At 34.1% G+C, this 27,652-nt stretch overlaps 1 protein-coding gene across 8 annotated transcripts in view; it reads left to right on the top strand.

The window, feature by feature from the left end:
- Positions 1 to 26,438, top strand: part of CEP120 (centrosomal protein 120) — a 78,898-nt gene extending 52,460 nt beyond the window's left edge. For 5 of the 8 annotated variants that reach the window (XM_063811483.1, XM_063811481.1, XM_063811482.1 and 2 more), the window contains 3 exons: positions 6,750 to 6,848; positions 21,236 to 21,381; positions 24,579 to 26,438. In XM_063811483.1, the coding sequence (XP_063667553.1) occupies positions 6,750 to 6,848; positions 21,236 to 21,381; positions 24,579 to 24,813 (480 nt within the window). In that variant the 3' untranslated portion in view covers positions 24,814 to 26,438. Of the gene's footprint in view, positions 1 to 6,749; positions 6,849 to 10,887; positions 13,169 to 21,235; positions 21,382 to 24,578 lie in introns of those variants that run through there. The other 3 variants (XM_063811486.1, XM_063811485.1, XM_063811484.1) reach the window with 1 other exon arrangement.
- The last annotated feature ends 1,214 nt before the right edge of the window (positions 26,439 to 27,652 follow it).

The raw sequence follows: 27,652 nt of genomic DNA, 5'->3' as shown, positions 1-27,652 counted from the left end.
CCTTGCCTTCTGCCATGATTGTGAGGCTTCCCCAGCCACGTGGAACTGTGAGTTCTCCATTAAACCTCTTTCCTTTGTAAATTGCCCAGTCTCAGGTTTGTCTTTATCAGCAGCGTGAAAACAGACTAATATAGGCATCATGTTACATTCAAAAAGTTTCAAATGTTGGAACATTTTAGATTTTTGGATGAGAGATGCTGAACCTGTAATAGTAGTTTATAAAATAGGGCTGATAAGAGAATGCTGGAAGTAAAGGTAATTTTTGGCCATATGGGGGAATGTCTTAGATGCTAAGTTAAAGAATTCAAATTTTATCTGGTAAGCAAAGTCAAATATTACTCCCAAGTTTGTAAGATCTGTGTAATGGATGTTAATAGAAATGAGTTTTGATGAATTGTAATCAGAAAGTAACATTGGGGACTGGGTATAGTGGCTCATGCCTGTAATTCCAGCACTTTGGGAGGCCACGGTGGGCAGGTTGCTTGAGCTCAGTTCAAGACCAGCCTGGGCAACATGGAGAAACCCTGCCTCTATAGAAAAATATACATATATAATATATATATAAAATATATATTATAATACATACATTATATATGTGTGTATGTATGTATATAGGTATATATGTGTGTATATATATACACACACACATATATATGTATATATAACATATATATATACTAGCTGGATGTGGTGGCACATACCTGTTGTCCCAGCTACTCAGGAGGCTGAGGTGGGAGGATCACTGGAGCCCAAAGAGGTTGAGACTACAGTGAGCCATGATCCCACCACCGCACTTCATCCTGGGTGACAGAGCAAGAACTTATCTCAAAAAAACAAAAACAAAAACAAAAACAAAGTAGCATTAGGGAGTGATAAACTTCCATGTTTTGGAAAATGGACTAAGGAATAACAGTCACAGCCAAGAGTACTTTGAGAGAAGTAGTGTCTGGTGTCTGCTAAAGTGTGGCAGGGAGAGAAAGACTATGGAATAGCTTCAAAATATTTTATTTAATAAATCCAGCACTCAAATCCTTAAAGCTTATGTTGAGATACTATAATCTGATAGTAGGCTGTGGAATAGATTCCTCTAGGAACTTTTAATACTTACTGTATACTTCTTATACTTACTTCAGAGCTACCATAATCCAACCTAGATTCTAAACTTTCCAAGGCAGAAACCATGTTATAGCTATTTTCATATTACCTATTCATAGGACAGCACCCTGTACCTTATAGCACTGAGTAAACATTTGTTATTCATGATGATGAACCAACACCATGTATGCTACTCAGAATTTTCATATATTCATTTATTCAGCAAAAATTAATGGAGGGCATGTTGTCATCTTGGTACAAAATTGTTTTGAGATGTTAAGTTGCTGCTAATCATTTCACCAGCTATTTATTGAGTACCTTCTATGTTTCTAGGATTATAGTTAGTCTTGCATTGAACAAGACAGATTCCTCAGGGAGATCCATTATAGAGGAGAGAGTAAAAAAATAAATGAATGAGATCATTTTTGTTTATGTCAAACATAAAAGTAATAAAAAAGGTGATGTCATTGAATGTGGCAATGTAGGTGGCCTGTCAGGAATAGATACCACCCCACATAAGGTGGTTAAGGAAGGCCTCTTTGAGGAGGGTAACTAACATTTTAATTGGGATCTGTGAGAAGAGAAGGAGCTAGCAATGTGAAAAGCTATAGAAGGTGTGTCCTGGGAACAGCTGCAAAGGAACTGAAGTGAGGTTAAGCCTGGATTGTTTGAGGTTGAGGACGAAGGCCATCCTAGAGCATGAGGGAAGGAGAATGTACAAGACGAGGTTCAAAGTATGGGCCATTAAAGCCATGACAAGGAGTTTAGGTTTTTATTCTAATAGAGTTATAGTATAATAGTAGTTAACAGTATGAACATGAGCCACATCACCTTGGTTCAAATCCTAGCTCTGCCACTTAGTTTACTTCTCTGTACTTATTTCCATATCTTTTAAATGGAGGTAGTAAGGTGATAAGGTTGATAACAGAGTTAAATGACTCAATATTTGTAAAATGCTAAACATAGAACCTAGGACATTGTTTTACTTAAATCGTATGTTTGTAAATATAAAAGTTAAGTAAATAATGAGATACCATTGAAAGGTTTTAAGTAGGAGAGTAACTTGATCTTTACATTAAGGAAAAAAATTATTCATCTAGTGTGTAGAAAATATGTGTTAGAGGACAAGACCTGTCTCTTCGGCTTATGACCCATATATTCAACTGCCTACCCAACATCTTTTCTTGAATGCCTTAGAACAGTAGTTCTCAAACTTTTTTGACTCAGGGTCCCTTTATTGATAATCACTGTATTAGAAATGGGAAAAAAAAAACCTAGATAACAGGAAAAAAAAACCTAGATAACATTTTTATGAAAAATAACCATTTTCTAAAACAAAAAATTGAGAAGAGTAACATTGTTTTACTATTTTACAAATCTCTTTAGTGTCTGGATAATAGACATCTGAATTCTTATATCTGATTTTGAATTCACTCTGTTGTGATATTATACATCATGGAGCCTCTGGAAAACTCCAGTGTACATTTATAGAAGCATGAAAGTGGAAAAGACAAATAATCTTTCGATATTATGGAAATAGTGTCCATCTCCTGGACCCTTGGAAGTCAGTCTTCAAGATATCCCAGAATGTCCAAAACTAAACTCAGCCATCTCCCTGAAATATATTTTTCATGTAGTGTTTCTGAACTCAGTAAATGTTTCTGTAGCGTGTTAACTGCCAAGCTATCTTGGGGTACTCTTATCCCCACATTGCTTTAATTGCAAGTCTTAATTGATTCTTTTTCTTACATATTTGGTCAGTTTCTTCATTTTTCTACCAGTGAACTTGAATCCAGCTGGACAGTTCCCATTTCTCTTTTGATAAAACCAAGTAGTAAAGTATTTCTGCGTTTATAAATATGAATTCTGTAGTGCCTACCAGAAATATTTGAAGCACTCATTGGATAATGTCACATGGATTCTCACAAGATCTATTATGTGGGTGTCTAAGAGTACTTCCATTTTACCCTGGGGAAATTTAAAGACCAGAAATCAAAATTGTAACAGAGGTGTTATCTTATTCATCCCTGAATATAGACTGGTTGACTAGGTAATATCCACAATAAAAATAAATTTTAAATGACTTTTAAAATTTCTTCCAACTATGCTTTTATCGGAAGGATAGAAATCACTAAACATATTAAAAGTATAAGCAGTACTGTGAGTTTGCCTTGAGAGAGAAAAGTACATAATTTAATTGCCTCTATTTTAGACTTAATACATTCATCCAGCATGTTTAAGTGCCTAGTGAAAAGAGGCTTTTCAGCTCTTCTGAAAATTCTTTGTAAGTCTTTTTGGAGCCAGAAGAGGGCAGAATCTTATTTCTTAAAATAGTGACAAAGAGATAAATGCACAAAAAGAAAGACCCAAGTAAAAAAGTATCTGATTTAATTTGTAAGCTCTGGTGATGTCTGATTGAGAGTTTTGTTTCTTTTCTCATTACGTATTCTTTTCAGTGTAATATGCACATTCCCATTTTTTTACTGAAATTGTCTAAAAATAAGTTAACATAAACATATAGTTTTAGCAACTGTAATTGTTGATTCTTTTTACAGGTTGCATATCCCTTATCCAAAATGCTTGGGATCAGAGGTGTTTCCAATTTTAGATTTTTTGGATTTTGGGATGTTTGCATTGTATTTACCTGTTCAGCATCCAATTTTAGATTTTTTGGATTTTGGGATGTTTGCATTGTATTTACCTGTTCAGCATCGCTGATCGGAAAATCTGAAGTCTGAGATGCATTTCTTATGTGTCATGTCAGTGCTGAAAAGGTATTGGATTTTGGAACACTTTGGATTTTGGATTTTTGGATTAGGGATATATATATACATACATACATACATATATATATAAATATAGCTTCAATAATTGGGACTTTAAAAAATGAAATATTGAAGGCATGTAATTTAGTAGGGCCTACATAGGTTGAAAAGACTGAAGATATATTGAAAGAACATAAATATTTTTAATTAAGCTAAAATTTATGTAAGAATATTTGGTGAGTATCTACTATATGCCACCCCTGACTTGGGGCAAATGGGAAAGATAAGAGAAAAATCAAAGACAGGAAGAGAAAAAGTACATTATCCCTTTGAGACTTCCTTTTGAGACTTCACTTAAAGAGTTCGTAAAGTAATTGGGAGATTACTCAGAGAGCAGTAAATGACCTTGAATAATCAAACACCAAGGAATGTGATAGAAACCATTTGGCGTTCGGAATCTAGTAGTTGTAAGACAGCTTCATGTAGAGGTAGAGGTAGAGTCTGAGCTGAGCCTTAAGATTTAGGTAAGCAGAGGAAAAAGAATTGGCAGCCTCAGGAAGTAAATTGGGCAAGGAGTAGGGAAGGCACAGGGGACACAAACCTGGTTGGAGTAGGTTTCCTGTTGAGGAAAGCAGGTTGAGCGGGTAGGACAGATACTGTATTTTGGAATGCTTTCAATCCTAGGTGGAGTAGTTTAGGTTTAATGCTGTAGATAAATAGTAGCTACTATAGATTTATTTAATAGTGGTTTTTACAAGATTAGTAGATAGAATAGATTTGAGGCTGGGAGGCTGGAGAGACAAAAGAACCTCATAGTCAAGATGAGTTGAGAAGAACCTGGGCTAAGGAAGTAGCGGTAGGAATATAAAGGAATAGAATTTGAAAATATTTCAAGAGAGAAATGTAGAGTTCCTTGTGACAGAATTGATCTGGGAATAGCAGATTAAGAGACAAAGACAATGCCATACTTCTAGTAAAGAACTAGAATTGTAGGTGTATCAAGAGTAGAAATAGGGAGATTGGAAACCAGTGAATTTTAATCTATGCTTTGAGTTTTCCTAGCCTCTGAATGGACTGTAGGTCCTGAGCTGAGTTTTTCTTTCAGGAGTATATAACTTGGCTTATGGTCTATTACCTCAGTTATGACCAAGAAAACCTAAAGAAAAATATAAGTACAAAGGCTTCCAGAAGTTTAAATCTACTTACAGTAAGGGCTCTTAAGAACCCAAGTCTTTGAATGCCTTGAAATTATATCAAAATTTTAGTTGTGTATATTTTTTCTGGGAATTGGGTCCATATATTTCTTTAGAATCACAGAGACATCTATATCTTAAAAAAAATAAGTTAGGAATCGTTGATTTGGGGATAGGAATGAATTAGAAGAATGAGGTTTGTGTCTCAGATTTACTAGCTACAGGATTGTATTAAGAATAAAGAAATTATATCTATAACTATACATGTGTTTTAAGTTAGTGTGACTATGCAAATACAAATTATTTTAATAATTATGGCAGAACAGATATAACCTATCCACAATTTTTTCTGATGGTGCATTGAGTATAAGTAATCCCTCTAGGTTCATCTCTGGCCTAACCCTCATTCTTGGGCTCGTCTGGTATACTAGACCTTCTCTCCAAGACCCATGGACATGATTGCTTGTATAATTGAATACTATCCTCTTATCCCACAGTGATAAAAATATTTTTTTCTTTTCTTCTGAGGTATGGCCTCTTGTTAAATTACCAAGTAGTAGGTATACATCTTTGGGGCATAAGTAGAAGAGATCATCTTCAATAATCTCAGCAGTATTATTCAACTTAAGATGCTTGAGTCTAGTTGTGAAATGTCAACACATTTAAATCCAAGCACTAGGGATTTGTAAAGCAGAAAAGACCTTGACTCCATGTAGTCATATATTACTACAGAAGATGTTCTGCACTTTTGTGAAGGGAATTTGACCATCTGTTTTTCCTTTCATTTTATTTTCATATATTTATGGGAAAAACTAGACTTGATATAAAAATTAGACCGGTTCAGAGTAACAGTGTATTACTGTAATTCAAGCAGATTATTACATTATCACTTAATAGTAAAACTGTCTGTTGGCTACATGAATTTGTTTGGTACTTGGTTTGAAACACTGAGTACATTCCAAAACATAGCCAAGTTGGCTTCAGTTCATGTACAACAGATTGCCTGCTGCAAGTATAAATAATCATATTTTTTAATTGAATCACTTTAGTGTTTTTCTTTATATATTTGAGGAAAAATAGAAAATAGAATGTGTGTTATTAAGGAACATTATTTTTCTTACTCTTGGCTTTATGTTAACATTCTTAAAATATTTTTGACTTTGTACTCTTTCTTAGTAAACTGCTTTCTGATAAAACATTTCAGTGTTTTCAGAGTTTCATGATTTTGCCAAAATATAGTTATAAAAGCATCTCTACTGGCTGTCTTCATAAGACAAAATTCCATATGAAGATAGGCCTCCAAAAAGAAAATTTGGCTTCTAAGATTTAGAGTTACAGCTAAATTGGAATGTTAACAGTTAGAACTGCTTTTTGTAAAAAATGAATGTATTTCTCACTCTATGATCTTTATATAATATATATGTTTAAATACATTTATAGTAACTGTCTGGAGGTTAAGACTAATTCAGTTCTTTTTAGGATAGACTGTTAGGCAATAAAAATAAGACTATATTTTAAACAAGAAAATGTTCATGTGCCATAATATTTATAGTAAATTATATAACAGTTTTAGATGATGTCGTATGTTACACTGTATAAACTCTTTTCTTAAGCCAGACTCTTTGTATATATTATCTTTCAGTGGTTGTACACAGTGGTATAGTGTTTCACTTGATATGATTTTAATCACTGTTAGGTTGAACTTGAAAGAAAGTTGGAATCTGCAACTAAGTCTAAACTGCATTACAAGCAGCAGTGGGGACGAGCTTTGAAAGAACTTGCCAGACTTAAACAGGTATGTAGTTTATAGCTTATTCTTTTTATATCTTTTTCCCTTGTTTCTTCGCAAATTCGTATGTTTGGCAATATCTGTTATGCTCTGATGTCTGCATTTGAATATTTTTATTTTTTGAGATTAGAGGCTTTTATAAAAATATGTTATAAAGGCAAGATCCTTCTTTTTTATAGTTAGAAACTGAAACAATTATGTCTTTTAAAAAAAAATTGCCAGCTATCCCTTTCCTCAGAAGAAACTGGGAATAATTTGTTTTACTTTCACTTATAAAACAACCACTCTTTTCTTTCTTAGGATTAAACTTTCCACTGGGAGTGCTTTTTAGGACAAAATTTAAGGATAACTTGAACATTTTCTCAAGTTTAAGAATATATTTTAAATGTTATTCTTAAGACACAGTAATTCAGTCAAGAAAGGGAATTATTGGGAATCTTTGCATGATTTTTAAAGTGTTTAAAAACTTTGATAGAAGTTTTCTGAATTATTATATTTTTTTCTTTTCCTGCTACCAATCAACAAATGCTGTTAGCTTCAGAAGAAATTAATCTTAATTTTGGACACATTTGATCTTAATCATTTGAAGAAATTATGAATAAGATTTTTATTTTGAATCTAACCCTAACTGACCTAAATCTTTTAAAGATTAATAATGGTTAGTTTATTCTAAGTTCACTTTTCTTTAATGTGTCAGTTTTATTCTGAATGAAATTTCACACATAGGGTCTTTCAGGTTTGTATTTTTCTTAATATGTCTCCATAACTGTCAAATACTATTAAACATCGTTATGGTATTATACTAAATGCTTACCACTTTCATGGAGTACTACCAGTCTACATGAGAATTAAAAACTAGGGTAGGTAGTTTACCCTAACATAAATGATAGAGGAGTTGGGATTGTAAGCATTACAAATGAAGACAGGTAGATATATATGTAAATATAAAATAATGTACCATGTGACTATATTATATAAATGTTGACAGGACTAAGGATAGACATTATGGGTAGTACTAAGAGCCTCCTGTATTGAAAGCAGTGTCTTACATGTACAATAAGTATAAAATAATATTATACCAGGTGTAAATATATGCAAGACATAGGCCTTTCCATCACAGAGCTTGCAATTTAGTAATAAGGAAGAAACAACTATAAATATAAAATTTACTGCCTAATAGTAAGAGCCTTGACACAGGCCATATAGAGTACTCAGGAGGAGAAAGTATGTCTATTTAATAGGAGTTGGAAAGGTGTCATAGGAGAGGAGGTATTTGTGATAGACCTCTGGAGATAGATACTTAAGATTTTAATAGAGGAATTGGTTGTGATTTAGGAAAGTAGTGGGGGAAATGTAAATATAATGAACAGAATGATCATAGCAAAGAGGCATGAAGTGGGAAAGCATAGGCTGTTCTTATAAAACAGAGGAGGGCCCGTTTTCTAAGTCATTTCTGGTAATAAGGGCTGGAACTTAAGTAGTAGCAGTAGGAATGCAACAAGAAGATTCTTGTCAAAGATGATGCCAAGGGCTCAAGCTTCAGTGTCTGGTCCAGTTTTGGAAATACAGTTACTAAAAAGCTGTTTGGAGGGTGGGAAGGAGATAGGATTTGCAAATTTGGATGTTTTAATTTTTACAGAATGAAATTCGGCTACCAGTTAGAAATATGGATCTGTTGTTGGGAGAATGATTGGGCTTAAAAATAGACATAAAGGAGTCCTTTGCAGAGGTAGTGTTTAAAGTTGTGCCAGCTAGAACTTGGAATTCTTATGTTTAGGAAAGAGAAAAGAAAGCTAATGAAGGAAATAACAACTAGAGAAAATGTGAAGATCATTATGATGATACTGTTAGAGCAATTAGCATGTCTGGAAGGCTTACTTTGTGCTAGGTGTAACACTGAGCCCTTCAGAATTTATCATTTAATCCTGACAAAGATCCCTACATAGCAGGTAATATTCCCATTTTATTAGGTAGGTGCAAAAGTGAAAGCGGCAAAAACCGCAGTTACTTTTGCACGAACCTAACAGATGAAGAAACTGAGACTTAAAGAAGTTAAGTTGCATGTGATCACATAGGTACTAAGTGATAGACCCAGCATTGAAAGCTTTTGATGAATCCAGCCTCAGGCTCTTTCCCTTTTATGATATGGTCTTAGTCCATTGAAGTCAAGGAATGAAATAACTTCTAGGAGAAGAAAATTAGCCACTCTGACGAGAGTACTGAGGTAGGGGTCATCGTGAGTTGGTATATCCTAAGAAGGAAAATGCCATCATTGACAAGAGAGACCAGGTCTGGTAATGAGAATTAAAGTGATTTTGAGAGAGAAGCAGCTAATATATGGTTATGATGCCAAGATATGTAAGTGCATGTAGTATAAAAGAGAGGAGTCCCTGTGGAATTGGGGCCAAGGAAATATGAAGAGAATGGCTGCTAAAGGTAACAAGATATAAACTCCATCAGAAGCAGCATAAATAGTAGTTAAGAACATGGCCCTGGAGTCAAGAGAGCTAGGTTGAATTTTGGTTCTACCTCTCTGACTTTGGGAATTTCTCTGATTAGTTTCTTCATTTGAACAATGAGAAATTTTCTTCCACAGGTTATTCTGAGAATTAAATGAGTGGTTTTAAAGTGTTTAATACAGTGTTTGATACATAGTATGCGCTTAGTAAATGGTAAGTAACTTGCTAAAAAGAGATGAGCCATAAAGCTGTTCTGTGGTGGTGGTGCGTTCAGTCAGTGGGGACCTAATTGGACAGTAGCTTTCGATGTTGATGAACAGAACAAATACTAGAGGGCTTTGTGACTGACAGAATTCTTAATGACTGACAGAATTCTTAAGTGTGCATAATTGGGAGATATTGTTATGCAGTGATAGACGTTCTGTAGAAAACTGTACAGAAGCAAAAAGTATGTAAGGGCTAAATGTACAGATGTGCAAGAGTGTCAGTAGGTAAACTTCCCAAGTTTGAGTATAAAGGAATGTGAGTACATTGAGATGAAGAAACATCTGTAGTTAGTTCATTCTTTCATTCATTCAGCAAGTGCTTATTGAGAGCCTGCTATGCACCTTGCACAATGGGATGCTATGGATATAGCAGTTGTTCACCTAGAAGGACTGATACTTAGAATATAGCAGGGTGGTAAGAAATGTAAATGAAGTCAGCAAGTATTAGAAAAACAAAGGGACCACTGGGGGCTATCACCACATTTGTCACTCAAAGCTAAGGGAGAAATATCTCAAAGAGAAAATGATTCAAATAACACTACTGGATAGGAAATCATTTCAAGTTTTTAAATGGAGAGTAGATGGGGAAGAAGTGGAAAATAGTGCTTCCATTGAAGAAGCTGAGCAGTGAACAGTCATTACCCATTACCCAAATCAGCTGAAAAGGGGAACAATGTTAGCTATTGGTTAGGGCATTTTCTATGGAGAACTGAATAATCATTAATTATTGAAACAATGTCATTATAATTGACATGTTTTTTAGTGAGAAGTATGTATGCAAGAACTTTTTACTTTGTCATGTTCATATGTGTATATTATAGATTACATTCTTTCAGTTTTTCACCATTTGAGGTAGTTTCAAAAAAATAATATAAGTAAACAGTGTTCTGAATAGAATCCCCCAAATTCCTGACTTTTGGTTAGTTTTACACTGGGGTATTGAAGTAGTCTCCTTTAAAAGAAGATTCAGTGTGAAAGGCTCCACTGCAAGAATCCCTCCTTCCTAACACACGCATCCTCATACACTTTTGTTATCTGCTGGATCTTTTTTCCATTTAATCCATTTTCTATTTAACCTTCTTCTTGTGTATTTCCTACCCTCTTGCCCAAAAAGCATTGCAAAGTAATTTTAGCTATTTTATTCAAATAAGGAGAGTATCACAAACATTCAGATACCTTTTGTAAAGAAAAGGAAAAAAAAAGTTTTAAATTACTGGTTCAATTCTGAAACTTATACTCCATGAAAGAAAAGTTCTTTGAGTGCAGAGATGCTCATTGCAAACCAATTTTAATCCTTATCCCACAAACTTTCTGCTTTAGAGGCAACACTGTAAACACATTTTGAGGTCACTAGGAATCATTGATGTTCTGCAGACTACACTGAGATGCAACACTTTAAGAAGAAAAGTAATAGACCTTGGGATTATCATAGTGAATTGTGCTCTGCCCCTGACTGTTTTAGTAAGATTAAAATTAATAACTTCATCAAATAGGCACATTTCATGTGTGTGAAAATTACTCAATTTCTTTTCCTTAAACTTTTTATTAAAAACACATTTATTGTGCTTGAATGTAATTTTGGAATCGTCTATCTGGTTTTGTTCAGAAGATTGTTTGTGCAACTTCTTGTTTAAATTGGATTAGTACCATGTTAATTTTACATTGCCTCTGGTGAATAGCCACGGGGCTGTAATCTCTGCCAGTAATTTGTCACATCAAAACCCTCTGGAGGGCCATACAAAACATTTGTGTAGTACGGATTAGATGGTGAAAGCCATATCTTAGATTGTTAATAAATGTTAATGACAAAACCCAGCTGGTAAAGCTTGGAAATAAGACCTAATGCTTGGTGCCCATTGCCAGAAGAATGTTTAAACAGAGATTTCCATTACTCAAAGGTGACCTAGGATAGTCTATTTGTGAATTAAAAATATAACCTAATTATTTTATAACCTTCTAATTATTTAGAAAAAAATCTTTTCTTTTGATTCACAACCGTACCAGTGGTAAGCTTTTTTGTTCTTTGGTAACTGGGAAGGCAACAGCTGTAAAATATAAATAAGCATAACATAAAATGAGTCCTGATTTAGAAAACGAGGAAGTGATACCCTTAAGTTTGATATCATGGGACAAAGTTAAAAGTTCTACTTGTTAGACATGTAAGAGGTAATTTAGTTTGCTTTTTTTCTTCTTCAAGATATACTATAGAAATATTTTAAAACCAAAACAAATACTTGAATTGCATTGGTCTACAAATACTCAAGTGAAGTTGTCTGCTTTCCTACTTGTGCTCTAAACAACATATTTGCATATTTACTTAAAAACGTTTCTTGACATCTTAGAATATCATTAAGCAGAATAAAACCTACTTTTTAAAAAATAAATGAAGCATTGTTATGAAGTATGAGTTTGTTGTAGACAATTTAACATTTTTATGTCAGATATATTCAGAGTAGGTATGTTTGTTCCCAGGACAGGAAAGAGAACTAATGTTTTGGGACGGATTGTGGGTCCCTTACCATATTTGTGCACAGTAGATCTGTTTAAAACTGAGCTGATATATTTAGTTAAAACAACACAGACTTCATTGGCTGACATCAGCACTATCTTGTCCAGCCTCCTGCTTATCCACTCTGAGTAATTAATTTGATTAATTTATAAGTAATTTAGCCAAGGATGGGATGTAAATCTTTGTTTAAGAAAACAGTTGGAGGTCCAAGTCTTGGTTAAAAACTGTGTCTTGAAACCATCCAGGCCCTCCTACTGACTTGTCAGCTCTGGGTTATTTTCAGAAAACTTTACTTGAGTTCCTTAGTTTAGTTGTAAGTTTTTTCCCACAGACTTACATGGTATGTGTGAGTGGGAGAGTAAGTAGTGGCCACTTTTTAGCCGCTGTTTAGTCTAGTGTATGTATGTTTACATCTCCTTTCTGGATTTATAGGCAGCCAAGGCAAAATAAAGATTATACTCACTTGATTGAGGAGCCTTTAACCCAGAGCACCTGGCACTGGAGAGGACCTCTTTCACTAACCTCTAACTTGTGTGTGTGATTATTATTAATGCCCTATACTTGATTAAAAATTCAAAGCATTTAAAGGATTTTCTTATGTTTTAGAAAATGTTAAATTTTATCAAAAACTTAATTTTATAGAGTAATCTAAAGTATAGAGTAATCTAAAGCTAATAATCAACTTTTATTACTTATTTCCTGCTTGCAGTCATATTTACTCATTGTAAAAATTTTTTAAAAAGCCAATTTGCAGCACCATATAACATAGACACTACAGATCACCAGCAATCTTATCCTCTCCTCAGCCAAAGAAGACAGTTTGGTGTATTTTTGTCCAGATATGTTTTTCTTTTTAAATAACTTTAAAATGAAATATACATTTCAAAGAAGGTTCTTCTACTCTTTCCACCTGCCTCCTGGTTTAAGAAACAGAGCATTATGATGAATGCTTTGGAAGCCCTCTGTGTCCCTTTCTCAACTGTGTCTTCTCTTTCCCGAGGTAACCACTATCCTGAATTTGATATTTATTATTCCTTTGCTTTTCATCATAATTTTGTAACATAAGATATATTAAAAGTCTTTTTGCAAACAACATTGCTTAGTTTTGTATGTTTTGAACCTTTATATACATAGAGTCATTCTCTATAAATATTGCACAGTTTTATCCAGGATAAGAGAACACTGAATGTGTTAGTACCTGTAAGAGTTTCAGTAGTATTTATAGCTAAAAAGAGGATTTCTGGTACTAGGGGACATTCATTTCTTCAGCTTCACTAAATATTACATAATTATCTTTAAAGTGGTTATACTAATTTATAATTCCCAGTAGTAGCATATAATTGTTCTTGTCCTTCACATTTTTGCCAACAATTGGCTATTGTCAGATGTCTTAAATTTTTCAGTTTGGTTGGCCCCAAGTAGTGTCACATTGGGACTTACTTACATTTTCAGTCCTCTAGTTACTAATAACTTTGAGCATCTTTTCCTATGTTTGTTTTTCAAACAAGGTCTGTCACCCAAGTTGGAGGGCAGTGGTGTATTCACAGTTCACTGCAGCCTCGACCTCCTAGGCTCAGGTCATCCACCTCAGCCTCCCAAGTATCTGGGACTACAGGTGCACGTCACCATGCCTGGCTAATTTTTGTAAAGACAGGGTTTTGCCACGCCACTTACATTTCTTCATCTGTGGAGTGCCTGTTTATGTCTTGTGCTCATTACAAATTAATCAACAAGTGTAATTCAGATTTTGGAATATCAGACAAGAAGTTTGAAATACTACCATTATTATACTCTAGAAAATAGGTGATATGATGAAGAAATGTATTAGAGAAGTGGTATATTTTGAGACTATCTTATGTGTAATTGGAGAAAGAATGGGGAGAAAGCAATATTTAAAGAGATACTGGCTAAGAATTTTCCAAAAGTAAAAAAGATATCAGTTCATAGATTCAAAAATATCTATGAACTGCAAGCAGGATAAATACAAAGTAAGCCTACCTAGATGCATCACAGCAAAATTGACAAAAAGCAAAGAAAAACCTTAAAAGCTGTTGCGGGCAGGGGTGGACAGATACATTGCCTTCAAAGGAGCAATGATAAGACTGACAGGTGACTTTTTAACAAAAATAAAGAAATTTGTAAGACAGTAAAATAGCATCACTAAAGTACTAAAGAAAACAATTGCTGAACTAAAATTTACAAATGAAAGACTTCAGACTGACAAAAATTGGCAGAATTTGTCATGGCAAATCTGAAGCAAAAGAAATACCTGGGTTCTTCAGGCAGAAGAAGAATGATCCCAAATGAAAGCTTTGAAATGCAGAAAAGTAAAGAACAATGGAAATTAAATATCAGGCTAACTGTAAATGGATACTGGTTGTAGGAAAACAACAATAACAGTATTTGTTGACTTTAAAATATACATAGAATTAAAATTTATGACAAAAATAGTGCAAAAATACAGAGAGAGAGAGTGAAATGTTTAAAGTATGTTGCATTATCTGAAGTTGTAAGGGTCCTAATTAGGTTCTGTTAAGTGAGGGATACATATTTCTAAAAAAAGAGTTAAAAATGATTTAGTAACAAGATTGAGGGTGAAAACTGAATGACAAATTATTTGATTAAAAGGAGAGAGAAGAAGGAACATAAAATAGATGGAATGAATAGAAAATCATAAGATGGAAAGATTTAAATCTATATCACCAAATGCTTTAAATATAAATGGACCAAATGCTCCCATTAAAGACAGATATTTAAAAGCTGAATTTTAAAAAGCTAACAATATGCTTTGTAAGAGGTACACCTTAAATATAAGAACATAGGATGGGCAGTATGGCCATTTTCACGATATTGATTCTTCCTACCCATGAGCATGGAATGTTCAATGCCATCGCCATCAAGCTACCAATGACTTTCTTCACAGAATTGGAAAAAACTACTTTAAAGTTCATATGGAACCAAAAAAGAGCCTGCATTGCCAAGTCAATCCGAAGCCAAAAGAACAAAGCTGGAGGCATCATGCTACCTGACTTCAAACTATACTACAAGGCTACAGTAACCAAAACAGCATGGTACTACTGGTACCAAAACAGAGATATAGACCAATGGAACAGAACAGAGCCCTCAGAAATAATGCCGCATATCTACAACTATCTGATCTTTGACAAAGCTGACAAAAACAGGAAATGGGGAAAGGATTCCCTATTTAATAAATGGTGCTGGGAAAACTGGCAAGCCATATGTAGAAAGCTGAAACTGGATCCCTTCCTTACACCTTATACAAAAATTAATTCAAGATGGATTAAAGACTTACATGTTAGACCTAAAACCATAAAAACCCTAGAAGAAAACCTAGGCAATACCATTCAGGACATAGGCATGGGCAAGGACTTCATGTCTAAAACACCAAAAGCAATGGCAACAAAAGCCAAAATTGACAAATGGGATCTAATTAAAGAGCTTCTGCACAGCAAAATAAACTACCATCAGAGTGAACAGGCAACCTACAGAATGGGAGAAAATTTTTGCAACCTACTCATCTGACAAAGGGCTAATATCCAGAATCTACAATGAACTCAAAGAAATTTACAAGAAAAAAACAACCCCATCAAAAAGTGGGCGAAGGATATGAACAGACACTTCCCAAAAGAAGACATTTATGCAGTCAAAAAACACATGAAAAAATGCTCATCATCACTGGCCATCAGAGAAATGCAAATCAAAGCCACAATGAGATACTATCTCACACCAGTTAGAATGGCGATCATTAAAAAGTCAGGAAACAACAAGTGCTGGAGAGGATATGGAGAAATAGGAACACTTTTACACTGTTGGTGGGACTGTAAACTAGTTCATCCATTGTGGAAGTCAGTGTGGTGATTCCTCAGGGATCTGGAACTAGAAATACCATTTGACCCAGCCATCCCCTTACTGGGTATATACCCAAAGGATTATAAATCATGCTGCTATAAAGACATATGCACACGTATGTTTACTGTGGCACTATTCACAATAGCAAAGACTTGGAACCAACCCAAATGTCCAACAATGATAGACTGGATTAAGAAAATATGGCACATATACACCATGGAATACTATGCAGCCATAAAAAATGATGAGTTCATGTCCTTTGTAGGGACATGGATGAAACTGGAAACCATCATTCTCAGCAAACTATTGCAAGGACAAAAAACCAAACACCGCATGTTCTCACTCATAGGTGGGAATTGAACAATGAGAACACATGGACACAGGAAGGGGAACATCACACTTTGGGGACTGTTGTGGGGTGGGGGGAGTGGGGAGGGATAGCATTAGGAGATATACCTAATGCTAAATGACGAGTTAATGGGTGCAGCACACCAACATGGCACATGTATACATATATAACAAACTTGCATGTTGTGCACATGTACCCTAGAACTTAAAGTATAATAAAAATCTATTTTTAAAAAAACATAGGATGGTTGAATTCTAACAGAAGGAAAATATATACTACAATAATACTAAGTAAGAGAAAGCTGGTCTAGCGATACTTAATATTAGGCAAACCAGACTTATAGGGCGAGAGGCATTTTACTGTAGGTAAAGGGAGTTTTCATAGTTATAAAAGGGGGTTAATCCACCTGGAAGATGACAACAGTTCTACATTTGTACCTGGTAACACAGCAACAAATTAGATTAAAAAAATTAATAGAGCTAAAAAGAGAAATAGGTAAATCTATAATGATAGAAGATTTTACCATAACTCTCCTGAGAACTGATGGTGCAAACAGACTGAAAATAAGTAATAATGTAGAAGATTTGGGCAACACAACTAACCATTGGTATATTCTAGAACACTTCATCAAAAAAGTCCAGAATATACACTATTTTCTAGTGCACATGGAACATTTAGCGAAGTTGCTTATATGTTGGATTAAACTACAATTCTCAACACATTCCAGAAGATTGTAATTTAGAATATGTTCTCTGACCACAGTGATATTTAGCTAGAAATAAAAAGATAATAAGAAATGTCCCCAAATGAGTGAATATTAAGTAGTATACTTCTCGTAACCCATGGTAAACTGGAGACCACAGTAAAATTAGAAAATACTTTGAACTGAAAAATAGTGCACATAAAACACATCAAAGTGTGGGATTTAGTGAAAGCTGTGCTTAGAGGGAAATGTATAACCACAGTTGTGTTTAGAAAATAAGACAATAAATCTGCTCTCTAAATATTCCTTTCAAAAACTCAGTAGAACAAGAAGAAAGTAAAATGGGAGCAAGGAAATAAGATGAATAGAAATTAATGAAATGGGGGAAAATGTACAAGAAAAATCAATGAAGCCAAAAGTCATGTCTTTGAAAGGACCCCAACCCCGCCTTAGCAAGTATTCAAGGACAAGAATAGACAGTAACTACCCATATCAGTAATTGAAAAAAGAGACAAGACTACAGATCTCAAAGACATTTACAGAGATAAGAGGATAGTATGAACAATTTCATGTGAATTTGAAAAAAGAACTTCCAAAACTGATACACCAAGAAACAGAAAATAGAAATAGTCTTATAGCTATTAGAGAAATTGAATCTAATAAAAAACCTGCCCACAAAGAAGGCTCCAGACCCATATGTCTTCACATTTGAATTTTAGTAAACATTTTAGGAAGAAATAACACTAATCTTACACAAAGATTTTAGAAAATGGGAAGTGAAAAATGCTTCTTACTTTTTTTTTAATGAGACTAGCATAACCTTGATCCTAAAAGCTTACAAGGACAAAATTAATTGGCCAGTCTTTTAAAACATTAAAGATACAAGTTTAAGATATTAAACTTGTAAGCATCACAACGAAGTTTATTTACTAAACAAATGCAAGCTTGGTTATTTACCACATTCAAAGATTAAAGGAGAAAAAAATCATATCAATAGCTGCAGAAAAAGTCATATTCATTAACAAACTAAGACTAGACAGGAAATTTGTTAATCTAATAAAGAGTTTTTACATAAAGCCTACAAAAAACATTCTTAAAATAATGGAACTTTCTTCTGAGATCAGAAATGAGAGAAACCTTCCCTCTATTACCGTTTCTTTTTAACATTGTATTAGAGGTGTTCTAGCCAGTGTAATAGGGCAAGAAAAAGAAATACTGTATCATTTGGAAAGGAAAAAATAAAAGTACCCTTATTTGCAGATAACACAGATGTATTTAGAAAGCTAAAAAGTATCTACATTGACCTATTAGGAATAAGTGAGTTTAGCAAGTTTGCTGGAAACAAAGTCAGTGTGTAAAAATCAATGTTATTTGTCTACTAGAGGCAATTAGGAAGTGAAAATTGTAAAGCTCTACCATTTACAGTAGCATCTAAAATATAATCAAAGAAATATGTTAGTCTTGGCATATAGAGAACTATAAACTATTATCAAAAGACCTACATAATTAGATAAACCATTCCATTGATTGAAAAATCAGTATTTTAAAGACACTGGTTTTGGCCAAATTGTTCTGTGGATTCAATATAATCATCATAAAATCTCAGCAGGTTTTTTTTAGCCTTAGAAATGGAAATTTATATGAAAATATAAGAGCCAAGAATAGCTAAAATCATTTTGAAGAATAGGCAAATGTAGAAGAACTATCGTATATTAAGACATTGTTACAAGAGTTACAGTAATTAAAACAGTGTAGTGTTAATGTAAGGATAAACAGATCAGTTTAGAGCATCCAGAAACAAAAACATACATATATGGACAGAGGTGATATGTGACAGGTGATAACTGCCAAGCAACAAGAGAAGAGGTATTTTTCAATAAATGTTGCTAGGTCAGTTTGAGCTCTACATGGGGAAAAAGTGAAACTTCAAAAGGGTAACATAAAAGAATATCTTCAAGATTGAGACAGGCAAAAAAAATGTCTTAAATAGGAAAGAGCACGGTTAACCAAAAAGGAATAAACAGAAAAATCTGAACTATGTTAAAATTAAGGACTTCTCTTTATTAAAAAACATTAATGGAGTAAAAAGACAGGCCGAAGACTACTGGGAAATAGTTGTAATTTATATAATTGATGAAGGGCTTATCCAGTATTTATAAACATCAATAACAGAAGATGGACAACCAAGTAAAGTACCAAAAGCTTAAATAGGAACTTTATGAACAAAGATACCTAAATGTCATTAAAACTATTGAAACGTGTTCAACCTCACTGGTCTTTGAATAGTGCAAGATAAAAATCACAATGAGATACTACTATGTAACCTGTCAAATGGCTAAAATGAAAAAAAATGACATTATGAAGTGTTGGCAAGAATATAAAGCATTGGAATGCTCAAGTGGAAGTATGAATTGATAAGACTACTTTGCAAACTGTTTGGAAATACAGGTTGAACATCCCTAATCGGAAATGCTTCAAAATCTGAACTTTTTGAGCCCTGACAGGACACCACAAGTGGAAAAATCTACACCTGACCCTATGTGACAGTTCACACAGAATTATTTAAAACATTGTGTAAAACGTTATGTAAAATTACTTTCAGGCTGTGTATACAAGGTGTATGTGAAACATAAATGAATTTCATGTTTAGATGGTCCCATCCCCAAGATATCTCATTATGTATATGCAAATATTTCAAAATCAAAACACTTATGGCCCCAAGCATTTCAGATAAAGGATACTAAAACCTCTATTTACTAATGCTGTTGTAATTCTTATATCCTCTGACCACGCAATTTGAAGCCTATGTATATATCCAGTAGGAATGCATACAAATGTGTTCCAAAAGACATGTATAAAATCTTCACATCACCATTATTTATAATTCAAAACTGGAAACTGCCCAATGTCCTTCAGCAGTGGAATGAATAAATTGTATATTCATTCAATGGAATGCTGTATAATAATGTAAATGATTAACTACAGAGAACAATGAGTCTCAAAAACAATGTTAAATGAAAGAACCCTGACACAAATACATACTGTATAGATTCTGTGTTAAGTTCAAAACTTATTTTTGTTTTTAAAATTAGGGTAGTAGTTATTGTTGGGAAAAGGTGAATGGTTAGTGACTGGGAGGAGACACAGACTTCTGGGATTCTGGCAGTCTGATCTGGATGGTGGGTATGTGAGTGGTCTACTTTGTGAAAGTATATCAAAATGTACCTTGTCATTTGGCAGTTTTCTGTTTGTTACAATTCAATAAATACTTTAAAAAAATAGTTAACAAAAACCTATTGACTCAGCTCTCCCACTTTGGGATTCTGTCCTAAACAAAAGAAAATGACGTAAGGATTCCTGAGCTAACTGTGTGATAGATGGCAAGGTGTCCTATTACAGCATTGTTTGTAGTAGCAAAAGTGTCTGTTATTGAGAAAGTGGTTGAATAAGTCATGGAATATCCATTATGTGGAATGTTACTCATTTATTTTAAAAGACTTTATCTATTGACCTGAAGAATTGTTAAACTTTTTTAAAAATGCAAACTAGAATGTATTGTTTGTTTTCATTTTTGTTTAAGAATATATGTGCATAGGTTTTTGTATGAGTCTGGAGAACAGAGTGGAAAGGCATATTTACTGAAGTAGGAGTGGAATTAGTGATTTGTATAGGGACAGTTATTGAATTTTTCTAGGTACATCTTTGTATAATGTTTTTCTCAGATGCTGCTCTTACCACTAGCCTTTTGGCTGTTCATTGTATTGACAGTTCATTGTATTGATAGCACCCTCTTTCTTGCCTTCAACTTCCGTTGTCCTGTGATAGTCAGCTAATATCAATCACTGATTGAAGGATTATGACTTATAGTAAAAGAGAATAGAGTGTTTACAGAAAACCTAGCTGGGTATTTCTGGTTAATATATAACTCATAAAATTAGCAGTGCAAGGGTGGGCACACACCTTGGGCCCAGATACTCCTACTTGGGCCCAGAGGCCGAAGCAGGAGGATTGCTTGAACCTCGTAGTCTGTGGCTGTAGTGTGCTTCGTTGCTCCTGTGACTAGCCAGTGCACTCCAGCCTGGGCAACACAGTGAGTCTCTGTTAAAAAAAAAAAGAATTGGCAGTGTGTGGCTATATCATGGGTGTTGTCAAATAGGATTATAATCACAAGTCAAAGTCATATAAAATATTTGTTCCTAATATTAAGGATATGACTTGTTTCTTTGTTTCTTTCAAGAGGGAGCAAGAAAGTCAAATGGCTCGTCTTAAAAAACAGCAGGAAGAATTGGAACAGATGAGACTACGTTACCTTGCCGCTGAGGAAAAAGATACAGTAAAAACCGAGCGACAAGAATTGTTGGATATAAGAAATGAATTGAACAGGTATAATAACTAAAAGTGTTTCTTTCAAAAACCAAAGTTTGGTTCAGGGAAGGTACAACTTGAGGTCTCCCAAGGATAAAGTAGATCATATATAAAAATATATAAAATGTAGCAGACATATACAATAGAAAATCTATGCCAGCTGGGTACTGTGGCGCATGCCTGTAATCCTAGCACTTTGAGAGGATGGTGGGAGGATCGTTTGAGCCCAGGAGTTCCAGGCTGCAGTGAGCTGTGATCATGCCACACTGCACTCCAGCCTGAGTGACAGAGTGAGACCTTGTGTCAAATCTAAAAAGAAAGAAAAAAAGTCTATGCCAAAGACTATTAAACTTTTTTTTTTCTGTGAATACAGCTATGGCAAGTCCATTCAGCTCTTGTGTTTCCATTTATAGCATTACTACTTTAAAATTTATTTTTGTGTGATGATATCAGGATTATTGCTACTTTTAAACTGAGTCTTCACTTATATAAAGTATAAGAAATTTCAAATTTAGTTATATTATTAATATCTGTAACAATAGCTCTTAATGAGCTTTTACTTTGTGCCAGGAGCTGTTTTAAATGTCTTATATTGCCCGGCCCTTTTTTTTTAAATCTTCAAAGCTACTTTGTGAGGAAGATATTTTCACCATTTTCAAGATGAAGAGATTGAAGATTAAAGACAGAGCTTAAACATTATTCAAGATCATGTAGCTAGTAAATCATGGAGCCAGAGTTCAAATCCGATTCCAGAGATTGCATTTTAACTACTGTGCTACACTGGGCTTCTCTGTAGTGCTGCGTTCATCTGAATCACAACTTCAAGTGTTTCATGTTAGAAAAGTAATCACTAGGAAGCAGCATAAAAATGAATTCTAGTCTTTTTGGAGGGTGGTTTTGGAGGAAGACTTCTTAGCTTAGTTTATCAAGGGTCTAGTATATTTTTCTTTGAGCAAAGTGCAGTTTTAGTTAACTTGGACTGGTTAAAAAAAAGTACCACAGACTGGGTAGATTAAACAGAAGTTTATTTTCTCACAGTACTAGAGGCTAGAAGTCAAAGATCACGGTGCCAGTGTGGTTGGTTTTAGAGAGCCACCTTCTCACTGTGTCCTCTCTCTGGTGTCTCTTCTTAGGAGAGCACTAATCCCATGATGAGAGTTCACCCTCATGACCTCATCTAAACCTGATTGTCTCCCAAAGGTCCATTTCCAAATACCATCACATTAGAGGTTAAGGGTTCAACATCTGAATTTGACAGGGACACAGTTCAGAGCCTACACATTACATTTAAAACAGTATCTTATTATATCTCCATGTATGAAGTGGAGAAAAATGTGGTCACTATATTAAGTGGGTTCCTAGCTGAATTAAATAACTATATTTAAAAGATAATTGAAGAAATACCAGTTGTAAAAGGTCAGCTTTAAGGACCGTGCTTAACAGGATTCAATCTGTGGTACTTTTATTCTCATTTATTCAGGAAATATTTATTTGGTATCTACCATGTTGTAGACTTGGAAGATATTACAAATTAATGAATTATAATATCCTTGCCTTCCAAAATATAGCACTTTCTTGGTTCTAGTTTAGCAAATATATATTTAGCTCCTGCTGTTTGCTAAACACTGTTTTGGTGGGTTAAAGATATCCATGTTGCCTATCAAATTTGTAGATCATATACAATTGAATCTTACTAATGTCTTAATAAATTAGGATTCTGAGAGAACTGAAACCAACAAGATTAAATATATTAGAGACAAAAGCAGAGTCCTCTGTATAAGCTATAAGAAAAATCACTCAAGTGATAGATAAGATATAAAACAGTTCATGTGAAGAAGCCTAGGAGAACTTACGTGGCCACTAATAATGGTGTGATTTGGCTACCGAAGAGTCAGTGCAGTTAGGGACATTCATAGAAGTAGTGTTCAGTATTCAGTACTGATAAATCACCTCTGGGGTGTTCTTACCACTGTGCAACACACTTTAAGGGAAATCAGCTACCTAGAGAGCTTCCAATGGCATGTGACCAGGACAGTAAGGGGCAATATATCATGCCATCCAAGAAGTGGTTAAGAGAGTGAGGGAGTTTGAGACCAGCCTGGAAAACATAATGAAATGTCGTCTCTAAAAACAATATATATATACACAAAATTTAGCCGGGTGTGGTGGCATGGCCTATAGTCCCAGCTACTCGAGAGGCTGAGGTGGGCAGATCCATTGAGCCCAGGAGGTTGAGGCTGCAGTGAGTTGTGATCACACCACTGCACTCCAGCCTGGGCGACAGAGTGAGACCTTGTCTCAAACAAACAAAATATACTAAGTATTATTATTACTGCTCCAGTTTCAAGACAGTTTGATCAACAGTATTCTATTGGAAATACCCAAATCGCAGGTCAGCATCTACTCTCCTTTTCTTATCCCCAAATGAGATTATAACAAACATAACTTGAAGATATCCATACAAAACCTTAACATGCATATGCCCTTTGAACTACGCATATGTATAGAATTTCACTTTCTACAAATAGAGATACAACTCAACTCCATAATAGTAGGGAATTTTTTTCTTGGTTCACTGCAGTATCCCCAAAACGTGTTTGGCACAAATAAATGTTTGTTGAATGAATTTTTAAAAATATGTTCAAAACAACAACAAAGGTTTAGGAGCAACCTAAAGATCAATAATAAAGGATGACTAAATGATGATACCCCAAATGATGGAATATTATAAAACAATTTAGAGGAACATTTAATGATATTAAAAAATCTCTATATAAATGAGAAAAGTAGTATACAGAATTGCATATGTAGTATCAAGTTTTTCAAAAAATACATATTTTAAGTACATATATGCATTTTTTAAACTTGAAAATACAGAAAAATATTACTCAAATTGGGATCACATTACAGATGATTTTTATTTTCTTCTTTACACAGCTCCAAAATATCTAGTTTTCATGTATTTTGTCACAGCTCCAAAATATCTAGTTTTCATGTATTTTGTAATTAGAAAAACAAGTATTGTTTCTAAAGTTGCCTTTTATAAATGTGCAGACTCTGACTAGCCAAGTGGAACACTGGTTTTTTTTTGGTTTGTTTTCTTCCTGAAAATATTACTAAAACCTTGTCTTACCATTGAATCATTTTGTTTTTAAATAGTGACATTAAGAAAACCAACACAGTTGCTACAATGGCATTTGTTCTTGACTTCTCAGGTTAAGGCAACAAGAGCAAAAACAATACCAGGATTCCACAGAGATTGCAAGTGGAAAAAAGGATGGCCCCCATGGCAGTGTATTGGAAGAAGGTTTGGATGATTATTTGACTCGCCTGATAGAAGAAAGGGATACTTTGATGAGAACGGGTGTGTATAATCACGAGGATCGAATAATAAGTGAACTCGACCGACAGATCAGAGAGATTTTGGCAAAAAGCAATGCCAGTAATTAATAACATTTGGAAAAGCTTTACAGAGACTCTAAGTCTAAATTTTAATTTCTTTGTAAAACCCTCAAAAGTGAGGAAAATGGATGTTTTAAAATGGTATTTTCAATTTTTTATAAGCAAAATTTTGTATGTTATTGTATAGTATTTATTTGATCTTATTTACTTTATGCTACCTCTCCCACACTGGTTTTATTTGTAATTTGCATTTATATACTCATTTTAAATGACTTTTCAGTGTTTTTCATAGTTTATAATCTGATGGCTAACTAACTTTCAAAACAGCTTTTAACTAAGTTTGTTGTAGGAGAAATGACTGCGGTAATTTCCAGTTCTATAATGTTTCATGTTGAGCCAAAAGAGTATATCTTGCACTTTAAAAACACTGCGTCCTATTCCATTTGAATGTAAATTCTTAAAAGTTGAGACCAATTGTAACCAGTTTAACTCATTTTAGATGGCCTTTTTTTCTTATAATATTTGCAAGTGACAAGTTTGAAAACAAAGCAAGATCAGTGCAGAGAAGCCACATGACATGTTGGGTGACAGATTGGTCATTTATTTAAATAAAGTTAATACAGATTAAATTTGTTTCAAGAGCTATTGAATTTTCAAATTTTCAGTGTATTTATAACTTTTAAGAACATGAAGTATTAGCTTAATATAGTTTTCTCTGTTGGTTTCTTCCTCAAGTTTGCATTGTTTTCTTTTGTTAAAATTAGAGATTTCTTTTTATTTTCCAGTTATAGTAATACTAGCTGTCAGCTTAAACCCTCTGTAATAGAATATGGAAACAGACACATAAAGACATTAGCTGAAGAAATAGAGTGAAAATCAACTATTTTTTACTCCCGCTAATTTCAATCAATCTTTTTCAAAAGCGCACGAGATTCACTCATTGGATTTATGCAGTGCCATGTCTATAAAAACTCTTAAGAGTTCCTTTATATCATATTCTTCAGAGCCAACATTTGTCCTCAAAGCAACACTTCCCACCTCCTTTTACAGAGTACTGAAAAAGTTTTAGCAAAGTCACAGATTAGGTTGAATTTCAAAATATATGTACTTTAAAAAGTTCTGATTTCCAAATATAATAAAGTTAAAATTAAGTATATACTTTAGGAAGTTACCAATAACTTCCATCAAAGCAGAGTAGGATATATGGTAACATTAATTTTCGGTCATTTCAAATGAGGTATATTTCTTATTAGGGAAATTAAAGTCCCTATATTTATTATATATTTTTTCCTTATTAACAGAGTATTAATCTAGTAAAAAATAACCCAGCAGTAAATAATAAAGAAATTACTGAATGAGAGGATAATGAATCTGAATCATAGCAGGAATTTGCAATATTAATTATGGTTAGCTATTTTTCTCTCATTGATTTTTGTGCCACTTGAATGGAACAGAAGCAAGCCTTATGTTTTGGAAGGTCTGCGGTAAAATGCTGTGACTGTTTACTTTCAATTGCATTGTGTGTTGCCTGTGACTGCTTTCAAACGCTAGAGGGGGCCTCTGATTTAAAGAAATAAAAAGGACTTTTCTAAAATGGATGTGTAGTTTATTTTGCCTTTTGTAAAGCTCTTTTGGCTATTGTAACTTAACAAATAAAATCATAATTGTGTGCATCTCTGAGTTCTTTAGCAGCCTGTTACTTTTGTTTCTAAACAGAGTGGGCAAAGTGTTCGGGTTTTCCTATTTCAAATGACTGTCTTTTTTTCTCAAGTGTTTACATACTATTTTTTGTCTTACAACTAGGGGAGTCTGAAATCTTAACACTGTTTTGTAGTCCTTTTAGCAATACCCATTCCATTTGTAAGTGGCATCGAATGTTTTTACACTGATTTTGCCTAGGAGTTAATGAGTATGACCACAGTAGATAAATCAGTGAGTGGGTACAGGCATGGGTGGGTGAATAAGTTTCCTAATAACAGGAAAATATCAAATATTTTAGGGTAAAATCAGATTTACCTTTAAAATTTCTGTGGTTTTTCATGGAGAAAGTCTAGTTTCCATGTTTAATGCGGGCATGTACTGCATAGGAGGGGTGTGTAATCTACCAGGTATATCTAATACCATGTCTGTATAAACATAGGAGTTCTCTTGCAGATAAATCCTAGTAATTTCTATCTGGACCTGAATTCCTGTTGCTTCAAGCAGATGTGGGGGTTTGAGTGTGATTTAAGGACATATTAGGGCCTCTGCTGATGGGGAGACAGTCTTGTCTGACCAGATGATTTTCTCCTCTACTTCCTGTCCAGATGCTGCCCAGCCTGAATCTGAATTCACAGATTGCCCCAGTATATACTGCTTGTTTGCAGCCACTTCAGAATGGACCGACCTGTTTTTTACAGTCCATAGGAAGGGCCCTCTGGTAGCTATATATGGACTTAAAAGATGTGTTCTCACTAATACCATTGTGTCTAGCTTTACTGAATACCTAAATTTTTTATTAAAATTGATATAATTCACACAACGTAAAATCACCATTTTAAAGTATAAAATTCAGTGTTTGATACAGTCACAAGGCTGTACAACCACCACCACTATTTAAGACATTTTTATCACCCCAAAAAGAAACTCCTGTACCCATTAGCAGTCACTCCTCATTCTCTTCTATCCCAGCCCCTAACTACTAATCTTTTGGTCCCTTTGGATTTGCCTATTCTGGGCATTTCATATAAATGGAATCCCAAATTGGATATTTAAAATAGAAAATATTAGAAAACCTAAAGCATATCTTTTTCTATCACTAGTTTCTATATGTTTTGTCAGATATTGAATTAAATGATACAGAGATCCAGAAGGCCAACATAAGGGCATAATATTCATCATCCATTGG

This window comes from Pan troglodytes, chromosome 4 (assembly GCF_028858775.2).
Source record: "Pan troglodytes isolate AG18354 chromosome 4, NHGRI_mPanTro3-v2.0_pri, whole genome shotgun sequence".
Classification (NCBI taxonomy): domain Eukaryota; kingdom Metazoa; phylum Chordata; class Mammalia; order Primates; family Hominidae; genus Pan; species Pan troglodytes.
The sequence above is the reverse complement of the archived record's forward strand: the minus strand, read 5'-3'. Positions and strand labels throughout refer to the sequence as shown.